The sequence below is a fragment of the Ahaetulla prasina genome, chromosome 4 (assembly GCF_028640845.1).
Source record: "Ahaetulla prasina isolate Xishuangbanna chromosome 4, ASM2864084v1, whole genome shotgun sequence".
Taxonomy (NCBI): domain Eukaryota; kingdom Metazoa; phylum Chordata; class Lepidosauria; order Squamata; family Colubridae; genus Ahaetulla; species Ahaetulla prasina.
In genome coordinates, this window is record NC_080542.1 from 10,871,623 (window position 1) to 10,892,730 (window position 21,108).

Below are 21,108 nucleotides of genomic sequence, written 5' to 3' on the forward strand. Positions count from 1 at the left end.
TTAAGCACTTCCGCCGGTTTCTTCTTTTTTTCCTGTATTTGAGGAAAAGCTATCAGCTTGATGACCAAAAGTGACGATAGCCATAGCAATAGCACTTAGACTTATATACCGCTTTGCAGTGCCTTTACAGCCCTCTCTAAGTGGTTTACAGAGTCAGCCTATTGCCCCCAACAGTCTGGGTCCTCATTTTACCCACCTCGGAAGGATGGAAGGCTGAGTCAACCTTGAGCCTGGTGAGATTTGAACTGTCAATTTGCAGGCAGACGGCAGTCAGCAGAAGTAGCCTCCAGTACCGCACTCTAACCACTGTACCACCGTGGCTCAAGATGCTGTGTTGTTCACTATATTGGCAGTTGCATTATTAAGAAATGACCCTGCCATTTTTTATTTTACAGGATTTTGTGATCCTCTATTTTTCCCCCCACTTCTAATAAACCCCAAATCAAGTCCCCACATCAAACCTATAGTTCTGCCATCTTTATAGATAGTGAGTTCTGAGACTGAAATAACTACATCTAACTACTGTGTTTCCCTGAAAATAAGCCCTCCCCCCCCCCAAAATAAGCCCTCCCCGAAAATATTTAAATGCATGCGCAGCCAGTCCCCGCCATTTCCTCTGGTTAGAGTTCCGGAGACAGAGTTAGAAATCAGGTAAGATGGTTACCTGTCTTCCTCCAGGCTCCCCAAAATAATAAGACCTCCCCGAAAATAAGGCCAAGCGCTTATTTCAGGGTTCAAAAAAATATAAGACAGGGTCTTATTTTCGGGAAAAAACAGTAGAAAAGAACTATCACAGAATTGCCCCTGCTCTCCTTCAATAAAAGAAAATATTGAGAAAATGTTAAGACAAATTTCCAGCAAAGAAAGAATTCATTCTCTTTGCATTCTTCTCAGGTTGTAGGCAAAAGGATGGGACAGTGAAGACAATATTCACCTCCAGAAATCCAACGTTGGTCCATTTGAAGCTACTCATGAGATTCACTATTGCCTCCAAGATATTTAATAATTGAAATAAAAGGAGACTTGGAGAAGATGGGACTTGGTTAGTTCTTATTCACTTCTGCAATTTGATTTATTAGACATATTTTATGACATTTATTAGACATGGTCTAAATGGTGGCTTACAAAACTTATAAGCCAAGAAGAATTGATCCATCTCTTCCTTTTTATAATTGAACAAAAATATCAGAAATACTCACTCTCTTCTTATATATCTTCAACCTTTTCAAAAAAGGATTTTCAGATTTTGAATAACAGTTGAAATGGTTCTGTTTCATACTTATAACGTGTAACTGGCTGTACAGGATATCAGGGGGAAAAATATTGCCGATATAAAATTTATCTTACCAAGTGGGAACTTCCAAGAAGAACCATGTAACACACTCAAGGGTACAATAGAGGACTTACTTCAAAATAATTCTACCAAAATTGTTGGACCACGTTTTAGTAAGGCAATTATCTGATTGATAATTGTTAATTGATAATTGATACCAATAGTATTGATAATTGATACCAATAGTTACCCATGACCTGAAGAAGATACTCCACTCTGTAGGATGGTTATTGGGGAAATGTTATCAATAGCTGAATGTGTAGTGGTGTTAGATGTTTCTGTAGTGATGGCTAAGAATTTTTATGCATTCAATAAATAGATTGATGGAGTGTCTGAATCAAACAGCACCATACAAATTTATCCTCTCGGGATTTCCATATCCAGAAGAACTAAAGTTCCCCCTGCTTCTCTTCTTCTCAGTTGTGTTCATCTTGACTCTTTCTGGAAATGTCTTGATCATCGGGGTGGTGATCTCCGACCTTCAACTGCACAAGCCCATGTACTGGTTCCTGTGTCATCTCTCCATCCTGGACATGGCCTTCTCAGCCGTGGTGGTCCCCAAAGTTATGGCAGGATTCACTCCGGGTGGAAAAGTTATCTCTTTCGGAGGATGTGTGTCTCAGCTCTTCTTCTTTCATTTCATCGGGTGTGCAGAATGTTTCCTTTACACCTTGATGGCTTATGACCGATTCTTGGCCATTTGTAAACCTCTCCATTATACCAACCTCATGAGCTGGAAAGCCTGCCTCTCCCTCTCCTTGGGTACCGTAATTGGAGGCGGCCTCAATTCTGCACTTCTGACAACTCTCACCTTCCATTTGCCTTATGGAGAGGACAACTATGTTGACTATGTCTTTTGTGACATTCCTGCAATGCTGAAGCTGTCTTGTGTTGACGTACAATTTAATGAGTTGATGAGCATCGTTGATGTGAGCTTTATAACGATGACCTGTTTTCTCCTCATCTTAGCCTCTTATGCTTACATCTTCACAGCCATTTTGAAGATCAGTAGCAGCGAAGGACGGCAGAGAGCCTTCTCCACTTGCTCTGCCCATCTTACGGTGGTGTGCATATATTATCTGCCTGTATTTTATCATTATATGAGGCTAGGTTCTCAGAACTCTGTTGATAGTGTGGTAAGTGTGTTCTACACCACCATCACCCCTTTGTTGAACCCTGTGATATACACACTTAGGAACAAGGACATTAAGACCGCTCTAGTGAAAACTGGGTGGTGACTCCAGAGTAGATAGCGGGAACTATACCCAAGACAAAAAGCTTCTTGGATGAGAAGCGAAACGTCTTCAAAGAAAAACCAGAAAAACTTCAGTTGCCTCTTGAAAAAGCACCTTCGGTTATACCCAAGGCAATTTTATAGTTTAAAAAAGTAGTATGGTCAACACTCAAATTGATGTCCTGATTCCAGCATGATCATATAAGTTATTTTATGGCTTGATTGATTAGACATGTGGGGATGAACAGGTTTGTTCCAATAACCCAGTCTGTTGAATGCAATCACTTCATTCTTAACTCAGGCAGGTGGGGTGCTGACTTGCTTAGAGGCGTTAAGAAGTGGAATCAGAAGTAGGGCCAATGGTCTTCCTAGCTGCATGTGGTTTCAAGAGGAAGACTAAACAGATGCTCAGTAAAGTATCTGAGATACAAACAACCTGAAGGAAACCTGAGGTCTTCGAAGATTCCCGTCAGCTGCTGCCTAGGTTTTCTCCAAGAGAGGTCCTAATCCAAACAGAGTTTGAAGTTCACAATGTCCTTCTTCAGCCAACCTCACTTTGTTCTGGTCTCTTCGATATAGAAGAGGTGTCAGCGTTCCAGGAAAAAAACTCAACTCCAAGTAAAACTCTGAAGCAAGCATTTTTCAAAGTTCTGTTTACTAGAATAGGTAAACTGGCACATCTGGGGAAACCCGAATCTGAGAGGTTCAGGTTTTCCCTCAGTAAATCAAAACCCTCAAAACCATCCCCTCACTCCTCATTTGATCACATGCTCCAATCACCAACCGTCCCATCTCGAGACAGCACTCCGACCACTCCAGATGCAGGATCGACCTGACCTTGACTGACAGGAAGAATGCTATTATGTCTAAAGACAACCCCTCTACTAAATCCCCCCCTCCTACTTTCCCACACGTGAGAAAGTGGCAGCACGGAAGCTTCCAGTCTAATATGGCTTCCAAAGCTGATAGTTGGGTGATGAACTCCACCAAATATTCTTTCCACCCATGTCTTTTTAGGAGATGTGATATTCCAACTTCTTCCTAGAGCAGGGGTCCCCAGACCTCAGGGACCACTAAATTCATAATTTTAAATCCCACGGACCACCAATATGACTTGCCTAATGACCGGCTGGGTGGGTGTGGCCAACTCAATGTCCAACTTGTTGTCACTCATGGTGAGGGGTGCCTCACTGGCCTCTACTCGCCCCTCCCCTCCCAGCCACTCATCGCTTCCCCGCCCGGGCTCCTTAGGGCCCCAACAGGAAGCAGTTGTTGGAGCTAAGCAGCCACCATGAGAAAGAGTTGGCAAAACAGCTCAGTTCAAATTGGATCTGACTGAGAAGGAGGCTCAGCAGAAGCACCTCATTGAGGACTATGCGCATAGGCTTTCCAAGCAGAGGGAAGACCTGCAGGAGTGCAAGGCCAGGTGCTGGCGCCTGGAGGCTCAGCAGGCTGAGATGGTTAGCCAGTTCTAGGCCATGAGGCAGTCCCACTGGAACGAGGCCCTCCGGCTCTTCGCCACAAGCAGCTCTTCCCTCCAGCCTTCACCCAAAGCCCTACACCAGGAGGCTGAAGCAGACCCCAAATCAGAATTTCTGCCCCCATCCAACCCACACAAAAAGTCCTGCAGCAATACAAATGTTCATTGCATATATCTGTCCCAGGGCTGTAGTTTGAGGACCCCTGATTTAGTGCAATATAAAAAATGCAAATAATTTTTCTGCGGACCACCAAATTTTTCTCGCAGACCACCATGGTGACCACTGTCCTAGAGTGCTGGTTGGGGTTCCGCTGTCTCCTACAAGGATTTCTGAAGAGATCCCAACATTTTAAAAAAAGAAGCAAAGGGAAAAACAAGAATTATTTAGCAAATGATTTTTACAACAGAAGAGCTATTGAAGAGGTTATACATGACTGTACTTTTTTTTTTTTTTGAAATGCACTTAATCATTTCTTAATCTCTTTATGTGTGCTTCTCCCACAGTTTAGGAATAAGTCTGATAACTCGGATGCTTTAATTTATATAAATATTGATCTTTTGTGACTTTATTCACTAAACCTGAGAAATAGAACATTCCATAGTTAGATTTGCAGATATTGTGTTCTTTCTACAAATACAGCAGAGACATTAATCAGGAAACCTTGTTCATTGGCTATAATATACTGGCAATAAACTCCACACTTTTCAAAGCAAAGACTTTTGATGTTTTCTCTTGTGTTCTTATCAAGAACTGTGGAGATCTGTGTGCAGTTCTCTCCTGTGGTGAGTTACTGAATTTCATAAGGACATCACTTGCCCAAGGCAGGAATGAATTCAAGATTGGTTTTTCCAAATGAACTTTACTTGAGCAAGATCTTCCCAAGTTTAACGTATCCCCTCCATTCTGATTTCCTTCTTAATTGACTTAAATTTAGCAATTTCTCTCTAATTCAATTCTCCCTTCTCAACTGCATTGCCTATTTATTGCCTCCCATATACTGGATCAGCGGTCACCAACTGGTGGTCCGTGGACCACTGGTGGTCCACAGTGACATTTTGGTGGTCCCCAGAAAAATTATTTGCATTTTTTATATTGCACTAAATTGGGAGTCCTCGAACTACAGCCCCTGGGATGGATACATGCAATGAACATTTGTGTTGCTGCAGAGAGTCTCCCCCTTTGGGGTCTTTTTGTGTTGGTCGAGGGGGCAGAAATTCCGACTTGGGGTCTGCTTCAGCCTCCTGGTGTGGGGCTTTGGGTGAAGGCTGGAGGGAATTGCCGCTGGTGGTGAAGAGCCGGAGGGCCTTGTTCCAATGGGACTGCATCATGGGCTGGAACTGGCTGACCATCTCAGCCCACTGACCCTCCAGGCACTGGTACCTGGCCTTCCCGCACTCCCACAGGTCTTCCCTCTGCTTGGAAAGCCTATGCTCTGAGTCGTCAGTGAGGTGCCTCTGTTGAGCCTCCTCTGTCAGATCCAATTTGAACTGAGCTATTTTGCCAACTCTTTCTCACGGTGGCTGCTTAGCTCCAACAACTGCTTCCTATTGGGGTCCTAAGGAGCGGGGAGGCGAGGAGGGGCTGAGAGGGGAGGGGCGAGTAGAGGCTGGCGAGGTGAGTGATTTTGAGTTGGCCATACCCACCCAGTTACATGACCACCTAGCCACACCCACCTAGCCGGTCATTAGGCAGATCATATTAGTGGTCCACGGGATTTAAAATTATGAATTTGGTGGTCCCTGAGGTCTGAAAGGTTGGGGACCCCTGTACTGGATCATCTTAATCTGATGTTCTTGATCAAGCTTTAACTTTGAAATTGAACTTTGAACTTTTCTGTTGTTGACAGTTGCTGTGCAGTTGCACACGATCAATAAAAGTTAGCTGTCGAACCTCTGTATTGCCTCGGTCATTGCCGAACCCTCCGTCGGAATTTATTAGAAGAGATTGGACAACCATTTTACTGAAACGGTATAGAGCAGGGGTGTCCAACGCAAGGCCCGTGGGCCACATCTGGCCTGCGATGTGGTCGGATCCGGCCCGGGTGCCATCCTAGAAAATTTAAGGGGCCAGCCCGTGTCACGTCGCCCTGGTCTACCCAATGCAAAAAGGAAACATGCCAGCAGTTTGGAGAGCAGCGTCGAGTTGGCTGCAGCCACCCAACTTCCCACACCATCCAGTGGGCCACGCCCCCCTGGCCTCCCCTAAGGTCAACTGCAGTCCTGATGCAGCCCTCAATGAAATTGAGATTGACACCCCTGATATAGGATTTTCTGAGGAGTAAAATAGCAGAGTTCCTGAGCAAGGAATTGGAGTAGAAGACCTCCAAAGTCCCTTCCAGCTCTGTTATTTGGACACCCAGGCAGTCATTAGAATAGAATAGAATAGAATAGAATAGAATTTTATTGGCCAAGTGTGATTGGACACACAAGGAATTTGTCTTGGTGCATATGCTCTCAGTGTACATAAAAGAAAAGATACCTTCATCAAGGTACAACATTTACAACACAATTGATGATCAATATATCAATATAAATCATAAGGATTGCCAGCAACAAGTTATAGTCATACAGTCATAAGTGGAAAGAGATTGGTGATGGGAACAATGAGACGATTAATAGTAGTGCAGATTCAGTAAATAGTCTGACAGTGTTGAGGGAATTATTTGTTTAGCAGAGTGATGGCCTTCGGGAAAAAACTGTTCTTGTGTCTAGTTGTTCTGGTGTGCAGTGCTCTATAGCGTCGTTTTGAGGGTAGGAGTTGAAACAGTTTATGTCCTGGATGCGAGGGATCTGCAAATATTTTCACGGCCCTCTTCTTGATTTGTGCAGTATACAGGTCCTCAATGGAAGGCAAGTTGGTAGCAATTATTTTGAAGGCACCCTTACTACGATAGTTTGGATGGAGGGGTAGATTTGTGATGCATATTTTTAGGGGTGAAGAAACTTCACGATTTGATGCTTGAAAAACATATCAGCTTTTTGCAGATAAACGTGGCACATTTCTAAGATATTTTTTAAAATTTGTTTTCCCATCGTATTGGAAACATTTAAGAAACACAGATTTCCTTGTAAAGGGATGTGTTCCGGGGCATAATGGTTTATTGATGGTAGTTTAGCATCAGATTTTACCGCAACTAACTACAGGTAGCCCTCGATGTACAACCGTCATGGCAACTGCCAATTTTGGACCTACTGTACAGGTGGTCCAAGACTTATGACAGTTCGTTTAGTGACCATTTAAAGTTACAATGGCACTGAAAAAAGTGACTTATGACCGTTGTTCAGAGTTACGACCTTTGATCACATGATCATGTGATCAAAATTCAGGTGCATGGCAACTGGTTCATAGTTACGACCCGTCGCTGTGTCCCAAGATCACGTGATACCCTTTTGCGACCTTCTGACAAGCAAAGTCCATGGGGAAGCCGGATTCCCTTAACAACAGGGTTACTTACTTATCAACTGCAGTGATTCACTTAACAACTGAGGCAAGAAAGGTCGTAAAATGAAGCAAAATTCACTTAATGAATGTCTCACTTAACAACAGAAACTTTGGGCTCGGCTGTGCTCGTACGTCGAGGAGTACCTGTATGTCAAAATGGTCACAAATCAGGTCAGTCAGATGACCGATTCCTTTTTACAACCTTTTTGCAGTGGTTGTTAAGTGAATATTAAAGTAATTAAAGTCATAATTCAGAATGAGGCCGGTTTTGCTGAAAATTGGAAATAATTGACAGCTTTGAACAAAACTGCCATAAAACACTCAGATTGCTATGGGGTTAAAGAATTATTCTGAATGACTTCCCTTTGGAAACAATAGAGTCTTAACTCAATAGCTAATTGTTCTCTTGAATTATTATACATCTGAACTTTCAACCTAATCTATTGTTGAAAATAATTGTGCCCCAGTTGAATTTCTGGAGATCATAATTGCCTTTCTCCTAAATCAGCCATATTCTAAAATAATACTCAATGGAATTTGGTGGAACACTCAATGGCCTTCCTTTCCCGAGTGCTAGGTAATGAAGACATTGTGTTCAATAAACACACAACATTTAAAAGATATCATGGCAGAAATATAGAAATCTTGCTAAAAGGATGCAGCAGGATACATGAACATCAACTTCTCCATTTCAAACAAAGAGTCCATATCTTGAAAAAAAATCTATAATATCTCCATAACATACTGCATCTCCTATCTGAATTAAGAAGGAATCAACGAGAGTCGGAATAGCTTACAAAACTAGAACACAAAAGCTTACAACAAGCCAACAATTCATAACAGCTGATCACATTTTCGGAATTTGTGACGTCTTATTTTGCTATTCGTGCAAACTCATTCTCTCCGCTATCCTTTTGGAAAGTAACCTTAAGATCTTCTCAATCGGGTTGAAGATCTCCTGGCTACAACTGAAAAAGAAAACAATGCAGTCTGCTTTTCACGAATTGCAATAAAGAGCAATTGAATGGCATGTTATAAAGCTAAAAATCAGAAACCACCGACTGAATGCAACGTGTTATGACCCATGACTGATCGTTGTAATTTATGATTGTAATGATGGAATATCGCTTATTTGTGTCTTCTGCAGAAGACACATATCTAGTAGAAAAAGATAGCATTATGGTAAGGCAAATATTTATTTATTTATTTATTTATTTTGTCAGGTATCATACAAAAAAGATTATATAGTATATAAACACATATATGAGTAAATATTAGGAGGTATAAGCATATATATATAGGAAGAAGAAAAGAAAAACAGTAGGACAGGAACGGTAGGCACCTTTATGCGCTTATGCACGCCCCTTATGGTCCTCTTAGGAATGGGGTGAGGTCAATAGTAGAAAGTTTTTGGTTAAAGCTTTTAGGATTATGAGAAGAGACCACAAAGTCAATAGTAATAGTCAGGATCTCTGTACTTTTCCAAAGTCATTTGTGAGGGCCAGATACTTTTCAAATTTGTATATATATATTCAGGAGTGCTAGAGGGAATTTGCTAAATAAGTTTCACTTCAAGATACTTTGCTAGACGCATCCCTTTCTTAGTGTAAGGGACTGCTCACAATTTTGGTAGATAGATGATAAATATGAAATAAAAACTAAAAACAATAGGTCTTTCTTCACCACACTGAATGTTGATCTAATATTTCTTTAAAAATGTATTTTATGTCATGGTCCCTTGACGTATGACAGAAGGAGGAGGATGTAACATTGTTCTGAAGATCTGGGGGAAGAAAAACACAGCAGAGTAAGCGAATTCAACTCCTACAAAACGCATAGAAGCTGTCAGGGTATCTAAAGGTAAAAGTTCCCCCGCAAATGCGTGCTAGTCGTTCCTGACTCTAGGGGGCGGTGCTCATCTTTGTTTCTAACCTGAAGAACCAGCGCTGTCTGAAGACGTCTCCATGGTCATGTGGCCGGCATGACTCAGGCACATGGAGTGCTAATACCTTCCCGCCAAACGTGGTCCCTATTTTTCTACTTGCATTTTTTACGGGCTTTCAAACTGCTAAGTTGGCAGAAGCTGGGACAAGGAGCGGGAGCTCACCCCCCATTATGTGGCGCTAGGGATTCAAACTGCTGAACTGCTGACCTTCTGATCGACAAGCTCAGCGTCTTAGCCACTTAGCCACTGTGTAGATCTCCAGACAACTTGCCTCTTAGTGTAGCTCATTCAGCAAAGACTTCAAATATATATATAAGAATAACAGACACATGGAATGTCCAAATCAATCGGCCCCACATGACTTTATCCTTTCTGGATTTCCATATCCACGAGGGTTCAAGTTACCCTTGCAGCTATTCTTCTCCATCATGTTTGCCCTCACCCTTTCTGGAAATTCTCTAATTATCTTGGTGGTGATCTCTGACCTTCAACTGCACAAGCCCATGTATTGGTTCCTCTGTCATCTCTCCATCCTGGACATGGCCTTCTCAGCTGTGGTGGTCCCCAAAGTTATTGCAGGGTTCAGTTCCCGAGGGAAAATCATTTCCTTTGCCTCTTGCGTTACACAGGTTTTCTTTCTGAACTCTGTTGGATGTGCAGAATCTTTTCTTTACACCTTGATGGCTTACGACCGCTTCTTGGCCATTTGTAAACCGCTCCATTATACCAACCTCATGACTTGGAAAGCCTGTCTCATGCTCTCTTTGGGTACCATAATTGGAGGCGGCCTCAACTCTGCATTTCTGACGTCGCTCACCTTTCATTTGCCTTATGGGGAGAACAACTATATTGACTATGTCTTCTGTGATGTTCCATCCATCCTAAAGCTGGCTTGTGTTGATGTAGAATTCAGTGAATTGATGATCATCATTGACATGGGTTTTATTACAATGACCTGCTTTCTCCTCATCCTAGCCTCTTATGCTTACATCATCACAGCCATTTTGAAGATCAGTAGCAGTGAAGGTCGGCACAGAGCCTTCTCTACCTGCACTGCTCATCTTACCGTGGTGTTCATATACTACCTGCCTGTGTTTTACCGTTATATGAGGCCAGCTTCTCAGGACTCCATGGATAGTGTGGTAAGCATGTTCTACACCACCATCACCCCTTTCTTGAACCCTGTGATATACACACTTAGGAACAAGGAAATGAAAACTGCTCTGGTGAAACTCTGTAGTGGGAATCCAGAATAGACAATAAGTATGTCTACCTTTATGTTTTAAAAAGAGATATGGTGCATTGTCAAGTTTAAAGTTCTAGGGCAGTGGTTCTCAACCTTTATAGTGCTGCGACCCCTTTAATACAATTCCCCACGATGTGGCGACCCCCAACCGTAAAATTATTTTCGCAGCGATCTCAGCGCGCAGAAGGGGGGAAAAAGCGGCAAACTGTTTTTTTGAATTTATCGCGCCTGAAGCCATATTGGCTAGCGATCTGAACTGCTTGCGATTGCCTTGAGGACGGAGGCATTAAAGTGGAGACTCCTCCCCTGTTAAGTTTATCATGCCTGAACCCAGATTAGGCTAGCAATTGGGAGTGATTGCTTGTGGAGTCAACCATTGGAGCGCGATTCTTTGACTCGCAAGTATACTTCCCATATTTCTGATGGTCTTAGGCGACCCCTGACAAATTATCATTTGACCCCCAACGGGGTCGCGACCCACAGGTTGAGAACCCCTGGTCTAGGGAGATTCTCAGTCATCCAGGTCATGGTTGTCCCAAAGGTGGGTTTTTGTTTTTGTTTTTTCAGGAGGCAACGGGATTTTCCTTTTTTTTTTTCTTTTGAAGACATTTCACTTCTCATCCAAGAAGCTTCTTCAGCTCTGACAGGAAAGAGTGTAATGGAAGGATTTATATTCCGTGCAGACAGCTGGTCCTTTGCATCCTTTTTGGAGGGTCGTTGAAGCACTTGGAGGTTTATCTGTGTCCTCAGGGTCACCTGAGTAGTGGGAATGGTCCCTGTAGTCTGCCCATTTTTTCTCTGGAAATCCATTTCTACTCCCACATCATTCAAAGGGTGTTCAGCCCAAATTGTATAGCTGAAAGTCTATAGAGATTCTCAGTCACCCAGGTCATGGTTGTCCCAAAGGTGCTTTTTCAGGAGGCAACTGGACTTTCTTGGTTTTTTTTTTCTTTTGTTAAGTTTACACCATTATCTCAGGATGGAAATGTGTTTTATGGGTCTACTAGACATTTCTACTGACCACTCTTAAAGAATGAATATAGTTGGGCAAGTTCCATAGAAAGCCACAAGGAGCTCATGAGAAATTTGGGGATGAGTTATACTGACATAAATTGTTTCAACTCTTACCCTCAAAACGACACTACAGGGCACTGCACACCAGAACAACTAGACACAAGAACAGTTTTTTCCCGAAGGCCATCACTCTGCTAAACAAATAATTCCCTCAACACTCTCAAACTATTTATTAAATAAATAGTTATTTTGGTAACTATCTTTAAAGCGCTCCATGGCTTAGGACCCGGGTACTTACGAGACCGCCTGCTGTTACCCTTTGCCTCCCACCGACCCATACGCTCTCACAGAGAGGGTCTTCTCAGGGTGCTGTCCGCCAAACAGTGTCGGCTGGCGGCCCCCAGGAGTAGGGCCTTCTCTGTGGGGGCAGTGACGCTCTGGAACGAACTTCCCCCTGGCCTGCGTCAAGTGCCTGATCTTCGGACCTTCCGTCGTGAGCTCAAAACATATCTATTTATTAAAGCGGGATTGGCATAATTTGTGTTGAATTTTAAATTGGGTATTCTTAATATTTTTAAATTTTTAAATCTAAATTTTAATAATCAGCCTTTAAAATTTGCTCTTTTTAAATGTTGTTTTAAATTGTATATATTTTGTTTTTATTCTGGCTGTACACCGCCCTGAGTCCTTCAGGAGAAGGGCGGTATAAAAATTTAATAAAATAAATAAAATAAATAAAATAAAATAAATCTGCACTACTATTAATCTTCTCATCGTTCCCATCACCCATCTCCTTCCACTTATGGCTGCATGACTGTAACTTTGTTGCCTGTATCCTTACGATTTATATTGATATTGATAGAATTGTTTCCTGATTGCTTATTTGTACCCTATGACTATCATTAAGTGTTGCACTTTATGAATCTTGATGAAGGTATCTTTTCTTTTATGTACACTGAGAGCATATGCACCAAAGACAAATTCCTTGTGTGTCCAATCACACTTGGCCAATAAAGAATTCTATTCTATTCTATTCTATTCTAGTCTATTCTATTCTATTCTAGTCTAGTCTAGTCTAGTCTAGTCTAGTCTAGTCTAGTCTAGTGAGCAGATGCCCAGGAAAGCACCTGAGATGTAAGCAATGCAGTAGAAAGCCTAAAGTTTACAGAGCAACCATTCCCATCAGGTGTTGCTTTGTTCTTCTCCTAGAGAGGTTCTCATCCAACCACACCTTGAAAATAGTTATTGACAAAGTTCTTTTTCAGCCAGCTTCTCTGAGCACTGTTTTCTTTGACACAGAAGAAGAATAATTCTCGAATTCGGCTCGCCTGTCTGGAACCCACACTTCATTCATATTTTCTTCATTATATTTTCTTATTATATTTTCATTATATTTTTTTCATTATATTTTCTGAGTATAACTCATAAAATCATCTGCTACAATGTCCTTCTTGTCGAAGACTACTTCAGCTTCAATCGCAACAATACACGAGTACACAATAGATTTAAACTTAAAGTGAACTGCTCCGATCTTGATTGTAGAAAATATGACTTCAGTAACAGAGTTGTTAATGCCTGGAATGCACTACCTGACTCTGTGGTCTCTTCCCAAAATCCCCAAAGCTTTAACCAAAAACTGTCTACTGTTGACCTCACCCCATTCCTAAGAGGTCCATAAGGGGCGTGCATAAGAGCACTAGCGTGTCTACCATTCCTGTCGTAATGTTCACTTTGGCTGTATCCAATTCGTATGGTTATTGCATGCTTATACTTATATATACTGTTGTGTTTGACAAATAAATAAATAAATAAATCCATCAAATCATCTTCTCCACCATGTCTCATTAGACTTTTCCTGCACTACTGTCTGACATTCCACAATGTCTCCTACAAGACCTGTGTGAATAGATCTCCACATACAGGGGAAAAAATAAGACGGTAAAAGAAGAATTACTAAGCAACTAAGTTTTAATAAAACGTAGTTTAATAAAACTTTAATAAAGTTTTGAGAGAGTTGATAAATAATAATAACAGAGTTGGAAGGGACCTTGGAGGTCTTCTAGTCCAGGGGTCACCAACCTTTCGGACTTCAGGGACCCCTATATTCATAATTTTAAATCTCGTGGACCACTAATATGATCTGCGTAATGACCAGCTGAAGGGACACGGTGGCTCAGGGGCTAGGACCTTGAGCTTGTCGATCAAAAGGTCGGCAGCTCAGCAGTTTAAATCCCTAGTGCTGCCATGTAATGGGGTGAGCTCCTGTTACTTGTCCCAGCTTCTGCCAACCTAGCAGTTTCGAAAGCACGTAAAAATGCAAGTAGAAAAATAGGGACCACCTTTGGTGAGAAGGTGACAGCGTTCCGTGCACCTTTGGTGTTGATTCATGCCAGCCACATGACCATGGAGACGTCTTCAGACAGTGCTGGCTCTTCGGCTTTGAAACGGAGATGAGCACCGCCCCCTAGAGTCGGCAACGACTAGCACATGTGTGCGAGGGAAACCTTTACCTTTAATGACCAGCTGGGTGGGCATGGCTAGGTGGCCATGTGACTAGGTGGGTGTGGCCAACTCGATGTCACTCACATCAAGGGGCACCTCGCCAGCCTCTACTCACCCCTCCCCTGCCAGCCAATCCTCGCCTCCCCACCAGGGCTCCTTAGGGCCCCAACAGAAAGCAGTTATTGGAGCTAAGTAGCACCCTGAGAAAGAGTTGGCAAAACAGCTCAGTTCAAATTGGATCTGACCAAGAACTGAGGACTAGGAGCATAGACTTTCCAAGCAGAGGGAAGACCTGCGTGAGTGCAAGACCAGGTACCGGCGCCTGAAGGCTCAGCGGGCTGTGATGGTCAGCCAGTTCCAGGCCATGATGCAGTCTCACTGGAACAAGGCCCTCTGGCTCTTCACCACCAGCAGCGCTTCCCCCAGCCTATGCCCAAAGCCTCACACCAGGAGGCTGAAGCAGACCCCGTCAGAATTTCTGCCCCCCTTCAACCCACACAAAAAGGCCCAGAAGGGGGAGTGTTGTGACCCAGGCCCCCGGACTTGGCCTCCTGGAGGAGGATGAATCAGGGAGTGAGGAGGAGGAGCTGGCAAGCCTGATTCCCCCGGGCCTTCTTCCAATTTGGCAATGCCCCAAAAATAATCTTGGCTCAATGCGAGACTGCGAAGATGTGATTGGCGCGCGCAGCAGAGGAAAAGGTGGGGCAGGCCCAGGGAGTGCTGAGTCACGGAGCGACACCCACAGGGGATAAAAGCAGGAGGAGGAGCTTTGTGGCTCTTTGTGTTGGACAAAGCTGCGAATTTCGCGGGCAATCTGTTTCATGGATGGAAGAATCTCTTTGTGAGTGACTTTTGCTTTATCTGTAATTTCCTGGTTACCTCGGTAACAGACGGTTTCAGAGATTTTGGCAGGTGTGTGGGTGAATGTGGCCAGAACATTTCTGTGCCAAAAGGAACCTGGCCAAGTGTAAATAAACTGTTGGCAAAAGGCCTTTGACTGACTTTTTCTTGGGAGTGTTGCAGGGAAAACAGAACAGGGAGACTCTCTGCAGCAACACGTTCATTGCATGAATCCAGCCTAGGAGCCGTAGTTTGAGGACCCCTAATTTAGTGCAATATAAAAAATGCAAATAATTTTTCTGCGGACCACCAAAATTTTCTCACGGACCACCAGTTGGTGACCACTATTCTAGTCCAACCCCCTGCCCAGGCAGGAAACCCTACAACACTTCAGACAAATGGTTATCCAACATTTTCTTAAAAATTTCCAGTGTTGGAGCATTTTACAACTTCTGGAGGCAAGTTGTTCCACTGATTAATTGTTCTAACTGTCAGAAAATTTCTCCTTAGTTCTAAGTTGCTTCTCTCCTTGTTTAGTTTCCATCCATTACTTCTTGTTCTACCCTCAGGTGCTTTGGAGAATAGCTTGACTCCCTCTTCTTTGTGGCAGCCCTGAGATATTGGAACACTGCTATCATGTCTCCCCTGGTCCTTCTTTTCATTAAACTGGACATACCGAGTTCCTGCAACTCCCTCTTCTTTGTGGCAGCCTCTGAGATATGGCAGATCTACCCAAGTTTATCATGTCTGCTCCATTGTGCCCAATTTCAATTGCCTCTTGAAAATGCACCTTTGGGAGTCCTAAAAACACGTATTGTATCCAGAATACATTTAGATTCCATGAGATAGCAAAATACTTAGGTTTGCTTAATCCATATGCCTTTTATAATTTTCAAAGATACATAAAAAATAAATCGGGAAAGAGGAAGAAAGATCATGGATTTTAAGAGGCGAATGACATTATGACTGGTCAAGTGGAAATCAGAAATTCTATTGAGATATTTGGAGAAGGACAAAGATAACCCAAATGGTAGGGCAGTCAGCTCTGACATAAAATCATTGTTCTGAATTAATTCACACTGGAAACTTAACTCCTTGATCTTTTCTGATGATGTGTGCAAACTTTCAAATTGTTTTAAATAAATTGTTCCCTAGAGTGGACTTTCTGGAAATCGTAATTGCCTTTTTCTTAAATCAGCCATGTTTTAAAATAACATTCGCTAACTCTCTGGGGAATAAGAGCACAATGTTTACCGAAGAGGCAATGTTATAAAAACACATGGAAACAGAAGAGTCTAAAGTGCTCCTACCTGGAGAAAATGAAGATGTAGGATGCTGCCTATTTCTTTGCTTCACATTGAGAGCTCTTATTAAGCAGGAGTTCATAAGAATTCAGAACTCCTAGTACTTCTAGAGGGACGCGGTGACTCAGGGGCTAGGACGTTGAGCTTGTCGATCAAAAGGTCAGCAGTTCGGCGGTTCGAATCCCTAGTGCTGCCGTGTAACGGGGTGAGCTCCCATTACTTGTCCCAGCTTCTGCCAACCTAGCAGTTCGAATGCAAGTAGAAAAAATAGGGACCACCTTTGGTGGGAAGGTAACAGCATTCCGTGCGCCTTTGGCATTGAGTCATGCCGGCCACATGACCACGGAGACGTCTTTGGACAGCGCTGGCTCTTGGGCTTTGTAAGGGAGATGAGCACCACTCCCTAGAGTCAGCAATGACTAGCACGTATGTGCAAGGGGAACCTTTACCTTTACCTTTAGTACCTGTAGATTTGGAAGCGGAAAAATATCTCAGTGAAGCTGAGAAGGAGGATCATGGCTTGGTGGAGACTCGGCATGCCACAAACGCCGTGTTTGGATGCTGCCAGTTTAACAACCGGTTCGGTGATCGTGCGCTTTGTATGTGCATATGCCTAACATATGCTGCATGTGCGTGGACAGCTTTACAAATACTAAACTTGGGAGTAACACAGCTGAGGCGCAGCAATCTGCTCTGCCCAGCCAATCAGCTGAGGAGATCAAGGTAAGTAAAGCATGTGGGCAGGCGGGCTGACCTGATCGTCGGAGCGAACCGGTTCACTCCCAGCTGATTGTCAGAGCTACTGGTTCGCCCGAACCGGTCCGAACCAGTAGAATCCCACCCCTGCACAAACCTGTATCTCACAATAGTTGTGAAACTGAGGTTACATTTCTTGGATTTTTTTTTTATTATTTGAAAAGTTTTAAAAAACAAAAACATTTTCCCCCTTTTTCCCCTCCCCTCACAACCCCTTCCCCTCCTTCCCCCACCCCTGGCTTCCCGGGTCAATCACAAGGTATTATTATACATAGACCAAACACACAGTAAGATTTTCCCTTCTAATCCAATTAGCCTCATCCGAGTCTTTTCATTTTCTAACCTCCCCCATAACATTCTAAAATAGAATAGAATAGAATAGAATTTTTATTGGCCAAGTGTGATTGGACACACAAGGAATTTGTCTTGGTGCATATGCTCTCAGTGTACATAAAAGAAAAGATACGTTCATCAAGGTACAACATTTACAACACAATTGATGGTCAATATATCAATATAAATCATAAGGATTGCCAGCAACAAGTTATAGTCATACAGTCATAAGTGGAAAGAGATTGGTGATGGGAACTATGAGACGATTAATAGTAGTGCAGATTCAGTAAATAGTCTGACAGTGTTGAGGGAATTATTTGTTTAGCAGAGTGATGGCCTTCAGGAAAAAACTGTTCTTGTGTCTAGTTGTTCTGGTGTGCAGTGCTCTATAGCGTCGTTTTGAGGGTAGGAGTTGAAACAGTTTATGTCCAGGATGCGAGGGATCTGCAAATATTTTCACGGCCCTCTTCTTGATTCGTGCAGTATACAGGTCCTCAATGGAAGGCAGGTTGGTAGCAATTATTTTTTCTGCAGTTCTAATTATCCTCTGAAGTCTGTGTTTTTCTTGTTGGGTTGCAGAACCGAACCAGACAGTTATAGAGGTGCAAATGACAGACTCAATAATTCCTCTGTAGAATTGGATCAGCAGCTCCTTGGGCAGTTTGAGCTTACTGAGTTGGCGCAGAAAGAACATTCTTTGTTGTCCTTTTTAATGATGTTTTGATGTTAGCTGTCCATTTGAGATCTTGCGATATGATAGAACCCAGAAATTTGAAGGTTTCTACTGTTGATACTGTGTTGTCAAGTATTGTGAGAGGTGGAAGTATGGAAGGGTTTCTCCTAAAGTCTACCACCATTTCTACGGTTTTGAGTGTGTTCAGTTCCAGATTGTTTTGGTTGCACCACAAGGCTAGTCGTTCGACCTCTTGTCTATATGTGGATTCGTCATTGTCTCGAATGAGACCAATCACTGTTGTGTCATCTGCGAACTTCAGTAGCTTAACAGATGGATCATTGGAGATGCAGTCATTGGTATACAGAGAGAAGAGAAGTGGGGAGAGCACACAGCCTTGGGGGGCCCCTGTGCTAATTGTACAGGTATTTGATGTGATCTTGCTTAGCTTCACCTGCTGCTTCCTGTTTGTTAGGAAGCTTGTGATCCACTTACAAGTTTGTTCCGGTACCTGTAGCTGGTTTAGCTTAGTTAGAAGAATGTCTGGAATGATGGTATTGAATGCTACATACTTTATGTATTATGTATTATTCAAAGGCAATCTGATATCTCTTAATCTGGTATCTGTTTTGTAAATAATCAATCCATTTTTTTCCATTCAATTAAATATCTTTCCTGCGTATTGTCTTTCGAAAAGGCTGAGATTTTTGCCATCTCAGCCAAGTTAGTAACTTTCAATATCCATTCTTCTATTGTAGGTAATTCTTTTTTCTTCCAATATTGTCCAATCAGCAGCCTTGCTGCTGTTATTAAGTTCAAGATCAATCCAGTCTCAGTCGCTGTACAATCCGTTATAATTCCCAAAAGGAAAAATTGCGGCAGGAACTTTATCTTCTTCTTCAAGACATTTTGAATAATCCACCAAATTCTTATCCAAAAGGCCTTAATTTTCTTGCAAGTCCACCAAATATGAAAATATGTAGCATCATCACACTCACATCTCCAACATTTCGCTTGGATATCAGGATACATACATGATACAGGTCCTCAATGGAAGGCAGGTTGCTAGCAATTATTTTTTCTGCAGTTCTAATTATCCTCTGAAGTCTGTGTTTTTCTTATTGGGTTGCAGAACCGAACCAGACAGTTATAGAGGTGCAAATGACAGACTCAATAATTCCTCTGTAGAACTGAATCAGTAGCTCCTTGGGCAGTTTGAGCTTTCTGAGTTGGCGCAGAAAGAACAGTCTTTGTTGTCCTTTTTTGATGATGTTTTTGTTGTTAACTGTCATCGTCATTGTCTCGAATGAGACCAATCGCTTTTTTCATTTTTCAACTTGTATTACCAGAATAGAATAACAGAATTGGAAGTGACCTTGGAGGCCTTCTAGTCCAACCCTCTGCTTAAGCAGGAAACCCTATGCCACTTCAGACAAATGGTTATCCAATTTCTTCTTAAAAACTTCCAGTGTTGGAGCATCCACAACTTCTGGAGGCAGGATGTTCTACTAATTGTTCTCACTGTCAGGACATTTCTCTTTATTGGCTCTTTCTTTGATTAGTTTCCATCCATTGTTCTTTGTCTTGTCTTCAGGTGCTTTGGAGAATAGGTGGACCCTCTCTTCTTTGTGGCAGTCCCTCAAATATTGGAACAGTGCTATGAATCATACGTCTTTGTATCTCCAGATAAGGAGCAGTTAGACTCATTTGTTTCCACATCTTTTTATAACATTGCACCTTCAGTGAACGGTCTGCTTTTATTCCCGAGAGTTGGTAAATGTTATTTTAAAATATGGTTGATTTAGGAGAAAGGCAATTATAACTGCCCAGAAACTCCTCCAGGGAAAGGGGGATATGGGGGGTATGTATATAGAGTGTGGATGTGCATAGAAGGAATTTGAGTTGGATCTTGTCCTTCATATTTTCAGATGAGGTGCTTTACAGTTGATATAATTAAGAATTGCATGATTTCCTCCACAGTGTAAAAGCTGTTTATTCCCCAGCTCCACAGAATCTTCTGTTACGGGGTCCTCCGGTCCCCTATCCATGGACTGGCACTTGTGGTCCACTAGCAGCCTGTGGAACTGGCAACAGAGTCAGATAGCAATGAGGCTGAGGAAGAACTTGGGCCAGCCCGGGAGACTGGGGAAGGCCCAGATGAGGGCTCTGTGTTGGAGGCAGAGATGGGGCCAGGGCCATCAAGGAGTGAGGAACGGACTCCAGAGCCTCCAGAGCCTGACAGTAGTGAGGCAGAGGAACAGGAGGAGCCTGTTCCTAATGCACACATGAGAAGAGCTGCCAGAAGGCAAGAGCAGCTCAAACAAAGATGATGACTCAGGAGTAGGGCCAAGAGATGATTGGCTCCTCCCCTAAGGCTTAAAAGACCAGCAATGGCATTTGGGCCCTTTGCTAGAAAACAATGTTGATAGCTTTGTCTTGTTGCATTTGTTTTGTATCGGTGTCTTCTGAACTTTTGCCAAGAAAGGCCTTTGGCAGTTTGCCTAATTGGACCAAGGTTGGTGATAGGACTGAGGAATTGTGTTGAAAGGAATTTGCTTTAATTTAGTTGGACTATGCTGAGAATGAGTTAATTCTCAGCTGTTCTAATAAAGTTTGTTTGTTTTTACACTGACTGAGTTTCCTGCTATCTACTTGGGCCTGGGTCACAACAGCACTGAGCTGCAGCAATGCCCCATCCGTGGGATGCAGGTAGCTCTTCCTCTGGTCTGCAGAAAAACCTCTCCTCCATGGAACCAGTTCCTGGGTGCCCAAAAGGTTGGGGGCTACTGTTCTATTAGGTTGATGGAAGCTTAACTCCTATCTTTTTCCTATCAAACTTATATGCAGGATTTCTTCCACCCCTGTAAAAGGACTTATAGGACAACTCCAGAGCCGTATTTCATTTGTCTTATCAGTTTGATGAGCGAAGGAAAACATTGCAGTTATTTTGCTTGGTGACTTTCGGTTCTTCTCAAGGGGTTATCTGGCAAACTATTTGAAAATGAT

The 21,108-nt window shown here is 42.8% G+C and overlaps 2 protein-coding genes across 2 annotated transcripts; both read left to right on the forward strand.

The window, feature by feature from the left end:
* Nucleotides 1–1,653: 1,653 nt before the first annotated feature.
* LOC131197892 (olfactory receptor 10G6-like) lies at nt 1,654–2,571 on the forward strand. Its single transcript, XM_058182395.1, has one exon. The coding sequence runs from the start codon at nt 1,657–1,659 to the stop codon at nt 2,569–2,571; it is 915 nt and encodes a 304-aa protein (XP_058038378.1). The 5' UTR covers nt 1,654–1,656.
* Nucleotides 2,572–9,763: 7,192 nt separating this feature from the next.
* LOC131197893 (olfactory receptor 10G6-like) lies at nt 9,764–10,690 on the forward strand. Its single transcript, XM_058182396.1, has one exon. It carries the CDS (start codon nt 9,764–9,766, stop codon nt 10,688–10,690), a length of 927 nt encoding a protein of 308 aa, XP_058038379.1.
* Nucleotides 10,691–21,108: the final 10,418 nt, after the last annotated feature.

Excerpts from the sequence above, each read along its gene's own strand:
- LOC131197892 (XM_058182395.1), top strand. The coding sequence starts at position 1,657 with ATGGAGTGTCTGAATCAAACAGCACCATACAAATTTATCCTCTCGGGA.
- LOC131197893 (XM_058182396.1), top strand. The coding sequence starts at position 9,764 with ATGGAATGTCCAAATCAATCGGCCCCACATGACTTTATCCTTTCTGGA.